Below are 14,846 nucleotides of genomic sequence, written 5' to 3' on the forward strand. Positions count from 1 at the left end.
AGTGAAGGTGCAGCATGAGGTCTCTTTAATGGTGCCTCGGGATTCAGTAGTTACGTTACTAAGACTGTATTTCTGCAGTCACCTCCCCCCTCCATCCTATGTGGATCAGCCTTTTTGCCTCTGTTGATTAAGACAACCATGTTGACGGATACTTTTTCCATGAGATGTGATGGTCATCTGGGAGAGATGTCTGTTTGTGCAGGACAGCTCTTTTAGATGAACGTACTGGAATTGCGAGCCATCTGTCTTCCTTGCAGGCCTTTTTTATGTTGTAGGTCAGGAGTTGAACGTTATGTTATACATCATTATGGCCATCCACCTTTTAAACAAACAAGGTGTAGTTCGGTACAGGGCTCTCTTTTTGGAGGATCTACTCTTGTGGCAGTGATTCCTGGAGCACACTCTTTACAGAGGCAATGTACCTGGCATTGTTGAGCAGGTTGTCCATGCATCAACCTTTTTTTCTTCAGTAGGAATTGTCCCTTGTTCTGTGCTTTGCAGTTTCTACTTTGTCCTTTATAATATTCCCTTATATCTCACTTCTGTCATGGGTCCTTCAGAAGGTCTGCAGAGATGGGTCTGAGATGATCATCGTTGCCTTGGACTGTTATGCTGATATGTTGGAGCTTAGTGTTTGGCCTCCTCTTTCCCTTCGCGACAGAGCAGATCTGCTGGTCTGGTTTTCCATCCCAGCCCTCAGACACTCCGACTCTATGCATGGAGGTTTAGCAGTTATTAAGTGGCTTCTTTTGATTGGCGATCTTAAGTGGCTGTTACTTAGCTTGCTAAGGAGCCTTCTAACAAATCATTCTATGCCTGCCTTAGGATACATTTGTGCCGGTTGTAGTGAGGAAGGTGTGGATACATTTGGGGCTTGTCACTCCAAAGTTCTGCACTTTGCTCTCTGTTGTCTAGCAGGATCTGGAGGTTTTGACTTTTAAGGGCTGCTTTGCTGCGTATCATTGTTTCCGTGTCTCTTTGATCAGCCTGCTCTCTTCAGAACGCATTTAGTGGCCAGATTTCTGGTGGGATTGTAGCAAGTTTACTCCCCCAACTTTGATTGTTCAACAGCAGGGCTTGAATTTAGTTCTTACGTTCTTCTTGGATTTTGTGGTTTGAATCTTTTCACATTAATTTAATGCATCTTTTGCCCTTGAAAACTCAACCACCTTTCTGGTGGCCATTTCCTTTTTCTGCAAGTTCAACAAGCTTCAGACCCTTGTGAATTTGACATTCTAACTGGCTGAAAAGCCGTCTTGTTCTGTGTTAACTGGACAAGGCAGGGCAAGGTGAATGACCGTTTTTTTGTTTGTTTTGCTGGTGCTACGAATGGTGAGAACACCATTTAATTTTCTGTCACTCTTTGCATAAAGATTAGCTACACTTTGACAAAGAAGGGTCTTCCTAAAGGTATTCAGATCAGTTTCACTAGGGCCATATTCGTTTCCACGGCTTTGTCTAGGAGTATTCCAGTGACTGAAATTTTCTGGGCTGCAACCTGGTTTTTGGTTCACATGTTTGCAAAGCACTACTGCTTGGCTACTTCGTCTAGAAGGGATGGCTACTTTGCTTGGTCGGGACTGTGTGAATTTCTGGGTTGATTGGCTTTCCACAGTAACCATCCCTTTCCAAGTTGAGTACTGCATTGGGACTCGTTCAGAAGAAGAGAAATCTGCAGGAAGAAGTATCCATCCGAAGAAAATTTACCCTTGGTAACGCTTTTACTGGTGTGTGTATAATTATCTTCCTCCAGATTTCTCACCCCTCCCTGTCCTCCTCTTCTGAGGTTTTGCTAATTCTGAAACGGTTCCATATAGTAGAAAATGCCTTGTCCTGATGGTTTTTCCTGCTGACATTTTAGTCCTTGCCTAGTTGTTACTCTGGGGGCTTTGATTGGTATGGAATCATGTGATGGAACTGATTCCGACGCTCCAAGCGGCTCCATTTGTAGCCGATGTTGTCAAGTCCTGGGGCCGTTGAAGCCGAGGCTGGAGTCAACTTAGACCACCTGGCGATGCTAGAGAGCTGTTGCTTGATAACGTTTTCCATATCTTTTCTGGTGCCTTATATATTCCTAAGTTAAGGACTTTTCCTGAAGATGAAGCATTTACAAGAAAAAGTGTCACTGAAGGTAAGTAACCTATTCTTCATGTACCACCGTGCCCTGACCTATGCTTATACACTTTTACCTCTAATTCATCCTTCTCTACTTTCCACTGTTTGTGAGCTGGAGGGGCACAAACCATTGGTTTGTATTATTATACCACATGGGGATGTAATTTGTATTTTTACGATGTAGCTGTATTTCCTTTAACTGCAATAAGTACATGTTATGACATTTATATAGCTAACTGTAAGAGCCAGCTCTGCCAGGTGTTCAGCAAATTACATTTCTCCCAAGTAGTATCATGTTCGTGCTTTTTCTGTTTTTGTGTTAGTTAAATTTATCAAGGAGTTTAGAATTTGAATTAATTCATGTATAAATGTTTGGGCTCTCCTCTTGTGGACTCTGTATGAATCAGAAACTCAGAGCCTGAGTCTGAATCACTATCTCTTTCTTCCTTTATCTTCTGCAGACATGGCGACATGCTGTTCCTGTACCCTTCTGGCCCTGCTGGCTCCTCCTCCGAGATCATGGATACCTCTGCAGGGACCTCTTTGGTGGTCCCACTGGCACGACCGCTGAGTGCTCCCCAAGTGGTAGAAGATGACATAGATCAATTTATGATCAAGCAGGAAGGAAAGATTTACAGGAACAGAGACGCACAACTGTATGTATTGAAGCTGCAGCAATGCAAATCAGATTTTGATTTATCTTGGTGTCTGAACAAAAATTGCTTTAAAATTTCCTGCCCTTTTTTACTTCCAATTTTTGTCCCAATTGTTTTATTACCAATCTATTTAACACGTGTCTTGGAATTGCAAAATTTTAGAGCAGTTTAGTTCCACTTTGGATTCATACACCCTAGACTTCCTCTCAAAAAATATTTTAACTTGATGCTGAAAAACCCTAATGTTCTGCACCTCTAACTAGACTCTGTAAGCCACACCAGCTATGCATTATTTCCCAGAGATATTCCTGTGCCTCACATGAGGCCTGCTATACCTGAACACCATTGAAAGACCATCAAAGAATGCCAGATAACTGGCATTTGTATTGTGTAATACAAATTTAGTAGGGTAAGAGATTGATTGATCTGGGTTGCTACAGCATTCACTAAGAACTTGGCTTTGGGGGGGGGGGGCTAGAGGGCGCCTGGCAAGATGGCCGCACTTTAGTGTAGCTCTGCCCTGCTGATCCCCTATCAGTCAAGAATCCGCCCAAAATCGATACATCACTGACCAAACACTGCCTGCCCTGCAAGGTGCAACCCCATCGCTGCTGGCGAGGACCTTCTGGTTTGCCTGGAGGCTTTTTTTGAGCCAGAGGCTGACGTTCCCGACATCGTGGGCCGAAGACAACATGGCGGCGGCTGGCGCCCGGAGCTGGTAGACCCTGGCAATTGCGGTGCTGGGAGCTGCAGTCAATGGCAATAGCTCAGGGTTCATATAGACTCCTGCCTGGTCAACGTTGCCGCGGCAGGCCGACTGCGCTGCCTGGGAGCTGGTGGAGGTGTACTGGCCCGCACTCGTGCTATCACGATATGGGCGTGGGGCCTGGTGAGGAGTGCAGCGGCCTGTGGGTGCACGCTCTGGATATTGGGAGCGGCCCTCTTTCCAGCGGGGAAGTTGCGATGCCTGGGACGCAACTAGAGAGTTGCACTTTACTGCCCCACGAGATGATCCGGGATCCCGTCTTGTGGGTCGGCCACAGTCTTCATCGCTGCACACATAAGTGCAGACTTCACTCTGAGGGGCTACTTGGAGTGGTGCGAGGCTTCGCTTCCACCTGGCCCCCGGAGCACCATATTCACGGCTGCGGAGCGCCCTCTGCACCTTCGGCGGGTGCGTGCGAATGTGGCGTGGCCTTAACTGAGCCAACGGCTGCGTGAGGGGACCTGGTCACGGGGACGCGGCTGCAGCTACTGCTCGACTCGCTGCACTTAACGGTTCAGACTCTACCCCTTTGGCCTGGTCGAGGCTTGGCTGGGCCTCGCTGCCGCCGGACCTCGGAGTGTGTGAGCCATCGCTGCGGGAAGAGACCGGCAACTGCGGCAGGAGGTGGTGAGTGGTGCGCAGCCTGGCTTGGGCCTTTGGCTGCGGTGGCGGCCTGAACATGGGCCCGCATCCTGCGTGCTGTGTCCTGTGAGCATGGTGTGTGGCGGATTGAGGCCTCGTGGGGAGACATGAGGTGGCACTGACAGCATTTTAGCCCCGGGGAACTCGAAGACTGCTACCTGGACTTTGCTGCACCGCACCTGTTTGCTGTTGTGAGGCCGCTGTTTATTAGCGCATTTGACAGAGGAATTTGGAGGCTTGCATATTGCGTGCTGGGGTAAGGGGGGGAAGCGTGGGCCTGACAGGTGGCAGGGAATACCCATTGCTACTCGCCCACTGCACTGCTAGACAGTCTTCTCTTACCTGCTGCTTGGTACTTACGTCACAGGTGTCTTCGTGGGGCAGTGCCTGAAAAGTTTCCCTTGTGCTATTGCGGGGTGTGCCCCACTGCCGTATATCTCCTGCCTCCTCCCTGCATTTACCAGCGTTCATTATGGGGGAGCCGGATAAATAGCAACCTTGCCTCACGTTTGAGGTGCGAAAATCTGGCCGAACCCAGCAAAAAGTAGCTTCGGACACTGAGGCTGAGGTGCAGGGAGAAGCCCCGACCAAGTTAGAAACCACCTTGCTGGCGATGCAGAGAAGCCTCCAGTCCATAGAGGGTACCATGTCCACCATTAATCATAGTAATCATAGGCTGGACCATATGGCTGCGCAATTGGGAAAACAGAACACACACGTGGGGGAGGTGGAACAGAGGGTCTCTACCGCGGAGGATGGCCTCAGTGAGGTTGCCAGCAAGACGCTCAATATGGAAAAGATACTGGCGCTCATACAAGCCAAGAAGGAGGATTTGGAGGCCCGGTCCCGTAGAAATAACATCGGATCACATGCCTTCCTGAATCCACGAACACTGGCAGGATGGAGACTTTTATTGAAAACCGGATCAAGGAAATTTTCGTCCCTAAGAACTTGTCCTCCATGTTCATAATTGAGCGCGCCCATCGTTCCTTAGCGGCGCGACCGGTTCCTGGTGCTCCACCTCGCCCTATAGTTGCTCGACTACTGAATTACCGGGACCGCAATGTCATTTTGAGACTGGCCAGAGACAAGGGCACCATATGTCACCAGGGGAACACACTGTCCTTCTTCCTGGACTTCACTGTCGTGGTCCAGTCCGCGCGCCGGGTTTTTGGTGCGGTAAAATAATTCCTGCAGTCTGAGGGTGTTCCATAGGCAATGTTGTATCCTGCGCGTCTGCGAGTGGTGCCGGAGGGGAACTTGAAAATCTTCACTACCCCTAAGGCGACGATGGAGCACGCCAAGCAGATGAAGCGGCGCCGGTGCAAGGACATGACTGGCCAAGATGAAGAGGAACAATGATGTTAATTGTGGGCTGTTAATGAGACCTCTTTGTTGGCAAGCCTGTTGAAGGGGTGTCCCTGCTACTTCCAGAATAATGGCCCTCTGCTTTATCACATGCATATGGCTCGGGGGGAGGTTGTTGCCTATTATATCTGTTAGAACGGTTGCGGGCAAACTGTGTATGGCCTCTTTAATCCTCGCACAGGCTCCTGATCAGCCACCTACTACATGGTGGGAGGACAGTAGCACTCTGGCACGCCCTTTATGGGAGACTCTTTTTGTGGCACTCTTTTTGTGGTTTTTGTTGGGGATTGTTTAGTTTTGCTTGGGATGGCTTTGGCAAGTTGGGCAAGCCGAAGTGGGTGGGGGGGTCGGGCCGGTAAGATGGGCACAGTTGGCACTTCTTTATTGTTCTCTATATGAACCTTGGCGGCAGGCACTAGTAGATCGTTTGCGCATAGGTCTGCATTTGTTGGTACATATGGCACATGGTTGGTTATTTAAAGTTCCTTACTTGAAACGTATGTGGTCTCAATAGTCTCAAGAAAATCCGCTCTGTGATAGCGCACCAGGACAGACTAAAGGTTTAGGTGGCCTTTTTACAGTAGACTCACCTCACTCAAATCTCCGAGAAGAATGTGGGCACACAGTGAGCGGGGGTGAAAGTAGGTGATGATATTGGTCAAGAAGGGCACTCCATTCAGGGTCCATAGCACCGAGATAGACAAGCAAGGCCGACTGCCAATTGTGCACGGGATGATTGGTGGTGCGAGTGTTCTATTGGGGAACGTATATGGTCCGAATGTGGATGATCCCTCAATTTTCGCAGATGTGTGGTGCTGTATTTCTGCGTTCCCCACTGCCGAGATTGTCTGGGGGGGGACTTCAACACCTGCCTGGATAAGCATGCAGATAGGCTGGGGAGCAGGGCTCCGCGACACAGGCAATCCACTGATGCACTTCTGGGTCTCCTGGATGCTGGGAATTTGCATGATATTTGGCGCCTGTGCCACTCTGGTGCCAGGGAAAGTACTTTCATTTCTAGTGTCCATGGCACGTGGTCCCATTTGGGCTATTGACTTCTGTCCGAGGCTTTATGCACCTGGGTGGTAGATGTTCATCATTTGGCAAAAACCTTGTCGGACCACTCTCCTGTACTACTTGAACTGAGGGTTCCTGGTTTCAAGCGCCCCCCTTTCTTGTGGCGTTTACAGCCGTCCTCTTTGATAGATCCGTTTTTTAAACATACTGTTGGCGAAGCAATTCATAATTAGTTCCGGGAAAATGCGGGCTCTGTGAAGGATGCCGGGGTCCTTGGGAAGCGTTTAAGGTTACAATTCAGGGGGGGGGGGTGTATTGGGACACAGGCCGGAGTCCCTAAAGATCTACATCCTAGAATAATAAAGGTCGGTGAGGAAGTAGCTGCGTTGGAGCTGTGTGCTCTGTATTTGTATTTTGAAACAGCTTGTGGTGAGCACTGCTCACGACCTACAGAAAGCAGGTGACAAGCGCTTCTGTGTCCTGGAAGGAGCCCTGTGTGCCCAACAGGTGGGCTGATCCTTGTGAGTTCTCAGGGAGGGTGCCATGTGTGGGCACTTCTCAGGAAAAAGTTATTAGCCCAGCGTCTGTCGAGCTCTTTCGTTGGTGCACGAGGACCTCCAGCGCACCCTTTGTTTCCCTAGCACTGCCCTCTCCCGAAGGAGAGTGAAATCTCAGCACCGAGGGAAACCCCAGGGTGGGGCGAGGGTGGCTCGGAGGGACTCCTCTGACGTTGTGTGGTCGGCGGGGCCTGAGCGTTAGAAGAAGACATGCCAGCATTGCTTTCACTGGAGTCTTGGCAGAGGAGAAGACTCTGGCCATCCCACACTGCCTGCTCCGCTGGGGAGCTCCCTGTGGCGTGGCTCCAGGAGCATGACACCAGCTCCATGGCAGTCGCCGAATCTCCCCAGGTACTGTGGGCAGCTACACCACACGGTCTTGGGCTGTTAGACAGCACGCTTGTGGGCAGCTGCACTAGGTAATTCTGCATACGGGGGACCAAGCAAGGTCTCCCTGCTATAGTCTACGGTGTGCACACTGGGAAGGGTATGTTGGTCCCCAATTCATGGGTCTCTTGACTCCGGACCTTATTATGGTGTGGCTTTGAAAAGAAGTCTGGTCTTGCAATCTTCCACTAACCTGTGCAAGTGTGGTAAGTTAGGATTTGTGCAACAAGAGTTAACGAGACCGGTTTAATTGTTTCTATTTCTTTGTACCTGCCTTAGTGTTAACGTTTTTGATTCTTCCTGTCCTCTGTGCATGAATTTGTCTGCTGCTTGTTGGTCTTTTATTAGTCTATGAAGGTATTTGCACTGGGTTTTAAATTGTAGGTATAGTATGCGTGCCATGGTTTCCTAGTACTCTTAATTCAGATTGTATGATGGTTGTGTTGCTAGATCGGGAGGGAGAAGTAATTTGAGGAATGGGAGGGTTAGAGGAAGAGGCAATATAGGAGGAGAGAGCAGATTTGAAGAAGAGGAACGAGGGCGGAAATCTGAAAATTCACAGTTCATCTGATTTTCTTTAAAAATCACAAGTGTCCTTAGTGCACTGTTCCTCATTTTGTGGTGAACAGATTTCTGCTACTTAAATTTTAAGATAATGATCTGCCATGGAGGTATTTCCAAATAATTTGTCCGGGAAGCGTTGGGTAGGATTTCTGGTGGCGAATGAAGACGGCTAATAGAAGTAGTGAGCCCCTTTTCTTTGTCGTTACTAAACAGGAAGTTGTTGTTGCATTGCTTTGCTCATTACATAATAACACCTTCCCGAAACATTCTAATGAAGCGGGGAGATTGCAGTTAGTAAACTTAAAATGAATACATCACTCATCAGGCAGAAAATACTGTTAGTTAACTATTAAGATACCCTAGTGGCTGAACACATCCATTACAGAAATACAAGCCATCTAAAAGTCACTACTTGTTTCTTCCCATCGACCATTTGGCCATTCATACTGTCAAAGCTACTAACCAGTTAACTTTTAGCTGTGTATTTGTGATGTCTATTATTAAATCAGCAAGTGGATTCAGCTCAAATGCCACTTTAAAATGGCTTCTGTTCTTTTGTGTAAACTTTGCATTAGCATAAATTTACTGCAGATTTACTCTGGTATTTTTCTCTACCTAGATGCAGACATGGACCTCTGGGGAAATGTGTACATTGTGTGCCTTTGGAGGTAAGAGCACAATGAACTTTGAAATGAGATCACACAAATGTGGAAGAGGCTGTTTCGCATTTTTGGCACTTTCTAATTTTGATTGAGTGCCAGAGAAACAAAATGCTATGGATTAGACAGGACTCTTATTCGCCATCTTGGTATCTTCTCTGATAGTCATGAATACGGAATAGTTCGAGGCATGTGGGCTGCTGAATTCATATCTGTGCATAGATCGCCGCCTAGTGTTGGGTCCGGATGTTTGCACGTTGTTGTCCTGGAAGAGTCTTCGAAGTATCCTTGGATAGGTGACTCCTCCCCTGGACTACAGTGCGCATGGGCATCCTCTCCATCCTCAGATTGTTTTTTTCCGCCATTGGGTTCGGATGTGCTATCTTAACTCCAGTTAGGAAAAAGTTAGTCGAGGCCAAAAGGCCTTTAGTTCGCGTCGGTACTGTTCACTCGATCGGTTTCGACCCTACCGGTTAACTTACTAACTTCGGAAACAACTTTTCGCTTTTTACCTGACCATCGACGACACCGACGATGGAGTCGAGGACACCATTCAAGAGGTGCCCGGTATGCAATGCGAAATATCTACATATCGACGTCCACCCGGTGTGCAACAAATGCTTGTCGCCGGACCACGACGAATCGACATGCATGGCCTGTGCCCGGTTCCGTTCCAAGAAGACTCTACGGAATCGTCGAGCGGCGAGACTCGAAGCGCAGCACGCGGCCCCGGCCCCGGCAGACATCTTCAACGCCGAAGATGTCGAGGAGTTGGAAATCCTACCCTCCAATCCGGGTTCCGAACATGACTCCGGTTCGGACGACGTCGACGAATCACTCTTTCGCAGAGATGAAGACAACGCCGAGGTAGGAGACGACGATGAGGCCTTAGGGGCCGAAGAGAGTAGCTCCAATGACGAGCAAGGCCTACCCATACAGACTGACGAGGGCCCAGTGCCACAGTCTATGGCTCCGGTCGAGGGATCGCCTTCGGGCCTTACCCGAGACCTATCCCGCGGTTCTTCGGCCCCGCCCTCGGACGTTCAGCGGCAGCCATTATTACCTACACCGGCTGGTTTCCCTTCTACCAAACCGAAACCGAAAGCTGCACCGGTACAAATGAAACCGAAACCGAAAGTGGCGCTAGTCGGATCGAGGCCTTCCACACCTTCGACGCCAGCGACACGCATCGGCACCGAGCGCACCAAGCGAGACTTCGGTGCCGAACTTGAAGCGGCCGACGCCGGAGTCGGCATTCGGAAAAAGGCCCTCGGTGCCATCAAACCTGCTCGGCTCTCGGCGCCGACGCCATCGACTCCTAAACCAAAGGTCATACCACCTGCTGCGTCTCACGTCGCTTCCACGGCAACACCGAAGCCTCCTGCATCGAAGACGTCGACTGCGATTTCCGCCCCTCGACCCAATGACCCACCGGCGCCGAAAAAGTCCACGGACGCCTCTACAAACCTGGTGGGCGCTAAGGCCTCGAAAGCGCTTCACGCGCGAACCGTTGCAGCACAAAGTAGCAAAACCCAAGCGGTCCTCCAGGACACATCGGGCTCCGGCCCACTAAAAGCTCAAACAGCCTCTTCGGCGCCAGCCAACATAACTTTTGGCCTGCCGCCATCCACGATCCCGAAAATGTTCCAACTCAGGACACGGGTCACCCACACCACGGTTACACCTGCTGAGACGTCTCCGTCACATTACATCGACGCCAACACCGGCAGGATGGTTATCCATGACCGGAGGATAACTTCAGAGCCACCCTTGGACCCTTTCAGGATCCCACTAAAGAGAAAGCTGCCTGTGGACTCAGAACCTGTGCTTTGCGAATCTTTCGACACGCCCTACCAAGACCCACTATCATTCTCTCCCACACACTCCGACACGGATGCGTTGGCAGACTATATGGATGACCAAGTCCCTTACCACGGAGACATGGACCCTGATGACCAACAGGACCCTGATCAAACTTGGGGCGACCCTGCATACCCCAGTGCACCTCTAGATGCACAGGACCCTCAACTCTATGGAGCGAAAACATCTCCCACAGAGGACACTGCAGCGTTCAACGCTCTTATTGAACGTGCTGAAAATAATCATGACGTGCAGCTTCACTCTGACACCGTGGAAGACGACTTCCTTATGGACACTTTCGCTTCCTCGGAAAGGCATGTAAAGACTCTGCCCATGCTGAAAGGAGTCCTCAAACCAGCCAAGGACATCTTCAAGGAACCCACCAGGGCACGGGTGATAAACTCCAGGATCGACAAAAAGTACAGATCAGCACCTGGGGACCCTACTTACATCAGAGGCCAATTACCTCTCGACTCCATTGTCGTTGCGAATGCTCGCAAGAGGGCACACTCGCAATCAACAGGTGACGCTCCTCCCCCGGACAAAGAGTCCAAGGTTTTAGAGACCTCTGGCAAGCGAGTTGCCGCACAGGCTGCCAACATATGGCGCATAGCCAACACTCAAGCGCTCCTCGCTCGCTACGATAGAGCGCACTATGATACAATGGAGCAACTACTCCAACATCTCCCTGACCAGTTCAAAGAAGGTGCAGAAATTCTTATCAGAGAGGGACAGCTACTCACAAATGCTTCCATCAAGTGTGCACTAGATGCCGCAGACACGGCGGCCAGGGCCACAAACACAAGCGTCATGCTGCGACGACATGCCTGGTTGCGAATCTCCGGGTTCAAACCTGAGGTGCAAAATTATATACTGAACCAACCTGTCAACCCCGACTATTTATTCGGGCCGGAGGTTGACACGGATCTTGAGAAAATAAAGAAGGACACAGACACTGCAAAGTCCATGGGGGCTCTCCAGACTCAGTCCTTTCGGAGCAGCTCCTTTCGTCGCCCCGGAAATAGGGGAGTAGGTAGAGGGCAGGGGTCACAGCAGACATACAGCAAAGGCAATACCCAAACCACCTACGATAAAAACACCCGGGGTGGATATCGTGGCTCCAGTACAAAGGGCAGAGGACGCGGCTACGGCAACACCAGGTCCTCCCCCAAGAACAAGCAGTGACGCCCTCTCCCTTCCTCCCGACCACATAACACCTATCGGGGGAAGGCTACAAAGGTTCCTGTCCACGTGGAACTCCATCACCACGGACAGGTGGGTCAAAGATATTGTCAAATACGGTTACTGTCTAGAACTAACCTCCACTCCACCCACAATACCTCCAAAAAACCGTCCTATGTCCTCAGAGCACTTAACGCTCTTACAGCAGGAGGTGCACAGTATGCTTCTAAAAGGCGCAATAGAGGTCGTACCCGTCCAAGAGCAAGGTACGGGGGTGTACTCCCTGTACTTTTTAATACCGAAAAAGGACGGGTCACTCAGACCTATATTAGACCTGAGACCCCTAAACAGATACATTCTTTCCGAGCATTTTCACATGCTCACTCTACAGCAAGTCCTCCCGCTGCTCAAGCAGGGAGACTTTCTGGCCACACTGGACCTCAAGGATGCGTATTTCCACATACCCATTCACCCATCACACAAAAAATACCTCAGGTTCACTGTTCAAGGGCAGCACTACCAGTTCAGAGTCCTTCCCTTCGGCGTGACAACGGCACCAAGGGTGTTTACAAAGTGCCTAGCTACTGTGGCGGCACATCTACGGAGACAGCACATACACGTCTACCCTTACCTGGACGACTGGCTCGTTCAAGCAAAGTCAGCCCAGCAATGTGCCAGCCACATGTCCCGCACCATTCACCTCCTTCACAGTCTGGGGTTCTCACTAAATTACCCAAAATCCCATCTACAGCCCGCACACGTACAACAGTACCTAGGTGCGACTATAGACACTCTGGCGGCCACAGCTCAGCCAAATTTGGTGAGAATCAACAGCATGCAAATGCTGATTTCAAAGTTCACACCTCAACACTCCCTTCCGGCGCGAGTGTTCATGCAGTTGATAGGCATGATGGCCTCCTGCATCTTCATAGTCCCACACGCGAGACTACATATGCGCCCGCTTCAGGAGTGCTTGGCACGTCAGTGGAATCAGGCTCAAGGACAATTGAAAGACCTAGTGTTGGTGAGCGGTCGGGCATACAACTCTCTGCATTGGTGGAATCCACAAAACCTTTGCAAGGGTCGACCGTTCCAGGAGCCTGTTCCACAAATAGTACTGACAGCGGACGCGTCTCTCCAGGGATGGGGAGCTCATGTACTCCACTACACAGTGCAGGGACTATGGACGACACAACAGAAGAGAATGCACATCAACATTCTGGAACTGATGGCAATCTTCCTAGCCATGAAGGCATTCAAAGTACATCTGTGCAACAAGGTCGTGTTGATCCGGACGGACAACATGACCGCAATGTACTACATACAGAAGCAGGGAGGGACGCACTCTCCACAGTTGTCTCATCTGGCTCAGAGCATGTGGAAGTGGGCCATTCAGAGGAACATGTTCCTCATGGCGGAACACCTCCCCGGCAAGGACAACCAAATGGCGGATCTGCTCAGCAGACACAGCCACCAGATGCACGAGTGGGAGTTACACCCATCAGTACTCCAGCCGTACTTCCAGCAGTGGGGTCATCCAGAGATAGACCTGTTCGCCACAAGCGAAAACGCAAAATGCCAAAGCTTTGCCGCCAGGTTCCCACATCCGCAGTCGCAGGGCAATGCGATATGGATGAACTGGTCCGGCAGATTTGCGTACGCTTTTCCCCCAGCACCGTTGATACCGCTGGTGGCTCGCAAACTCAGACAACACTCTCTGACACTCGTCCTAGTTGCTCCTACGTGGGCACGCCAGCCATGGTACACCACCTTCCTCGAACTTTCCGTGGTGCCGCATCAAAGGCTGCGGATCAAACCCGCGCATTTGACGCAGAACCATGGAGAAATTCAGCACCCAGATCCGCAACAGCTGAACCTGGCGATCTGGCTCCTGAAGTCCTAGAGTTTGGCTACCTCAACCTGCCACCTGACTGTATGGACATCATCAAGGAGGCCAGAAGACCCACTACAAGAGCTTGCTATGCAGCCAAATGGAAAAGGTTTGTTATTTACTGCGGTAATAATGACATTAACCCGCTGGACGCATCCATCCAAAACATCATTTGTTACCTCCTACACCTATACCGATGCAATCTAGCGTACACCTCTATACGTGTCCATTTGACCGCAATATCAGCCTATCTACAAACCAGGCAGCACCTCTCTCTATTCAGAGTGCCTGCCATCAAAGCATTCTTGGAAGGACTCAAACGAGTTATTCCACCAAGCCACCCACCAGCTCCAATGTGGAACCTCAACCTGGTCCTCACACGCCTGATGGGTCCACCCTTTGAACCTCTCCACTCATGCGAGATTCAATTCCTCACCTGGAAAGTAGCCTTCCTGGTAGCGATCACTTCTTTAAGAAGAGTTAGTGAACTCCAGGCACTAACGGTTCAAGAGCCATTTATACAGGTTCATGCCAACAGGGTCGTACTACGTACCAACCCCAAATTCATGCCCAAGGTAATATCGCAGTTCCACATGAATCAAACTATTGAACTGCCCGTTTTCTTCCAAACCCACAAACTGTCGCGGAAAGGGCACTCCACACACTAGATGTCAAAAGGGCCCTCATGTATTACATCGACAGGACCAAACCCTTTAGGAAGACGAAACAACTGTTTGTTGCCTTTGCCCCACACCACAAAGGTAACGCCATCTCCAAAGCAGGGATAGCCAGATGGATAGTTAAATGTATCCAAATTTGTTATCAAAAGGCAAAACGCACATTAACTATTCCCCCACGAGCCCACTCAACACGTAAGTTAGGGGCCTCCATGGCTTTTCTAGGAAATATTCCCCTGCATGATGTATGTAGAGCAGCCACCTGGTCCACTACACACACATTTACCAAACACTATTGTGTAGATGTGCAATCAAAACAGCAGGCAGCTGTAGGACAGGCTGTTCTCAAAACCCTTTTTCAGACCGCTGCAGCTGGCACTGGTAGCCGCCGCTAATAGAGGGCACTGCTATACATTCTATGCACAGATATGAATTCAGCAGCCCACATGCCTCGAACTGAATATGCTACTTACCAGTATGCATCTGTTCTTGGCATGTAGGGCTG

The 14,846-nt window shown here is 50.0% G+C and overlaps 1 protein-coding gene across 2 annotated transcripts in view; it reads left to right on the top strand.

Moving 5' to 3' along the window:
* NPLOC4 (NPL4 homolog, ubiquitin recognition factor) overlaps positions 1-14,846 on the top strand; it is a 453,775-nt gene that overhangs the window by 119,739 nt on the left and 319,190 nt on the right. For both annotated transcript variants that reach the window (XM_085617373.1, XM_085617374.1), the window contains exons 4-5: positions 2,577-2,771; positions 8,692-8,740. In XM_085617373.1, the coding sequence (XP_085473499.1) occupies positions 2,577-2,771; positions 8,692-8,740 (244 nt within the window). The remainder of the gene's footprint in view (positions 1-2,576; positions 2,772-8,691; positions 8,741-14,846) is intronic.

The sequence above is a fragment of the Triturus cristatus genome, chromosome 7, assembly GCF_964204655.1.
Source record: "Triturus cristatus chromosome 7, aTriCri1.1, whole genome shotgun sequence".
NCBI classification, from domain to species: Eukaryota; Metazoa; Chordata; class Amphibia; order Caudata; family Salamandridae; genus Triturus; species Triturus cristatus.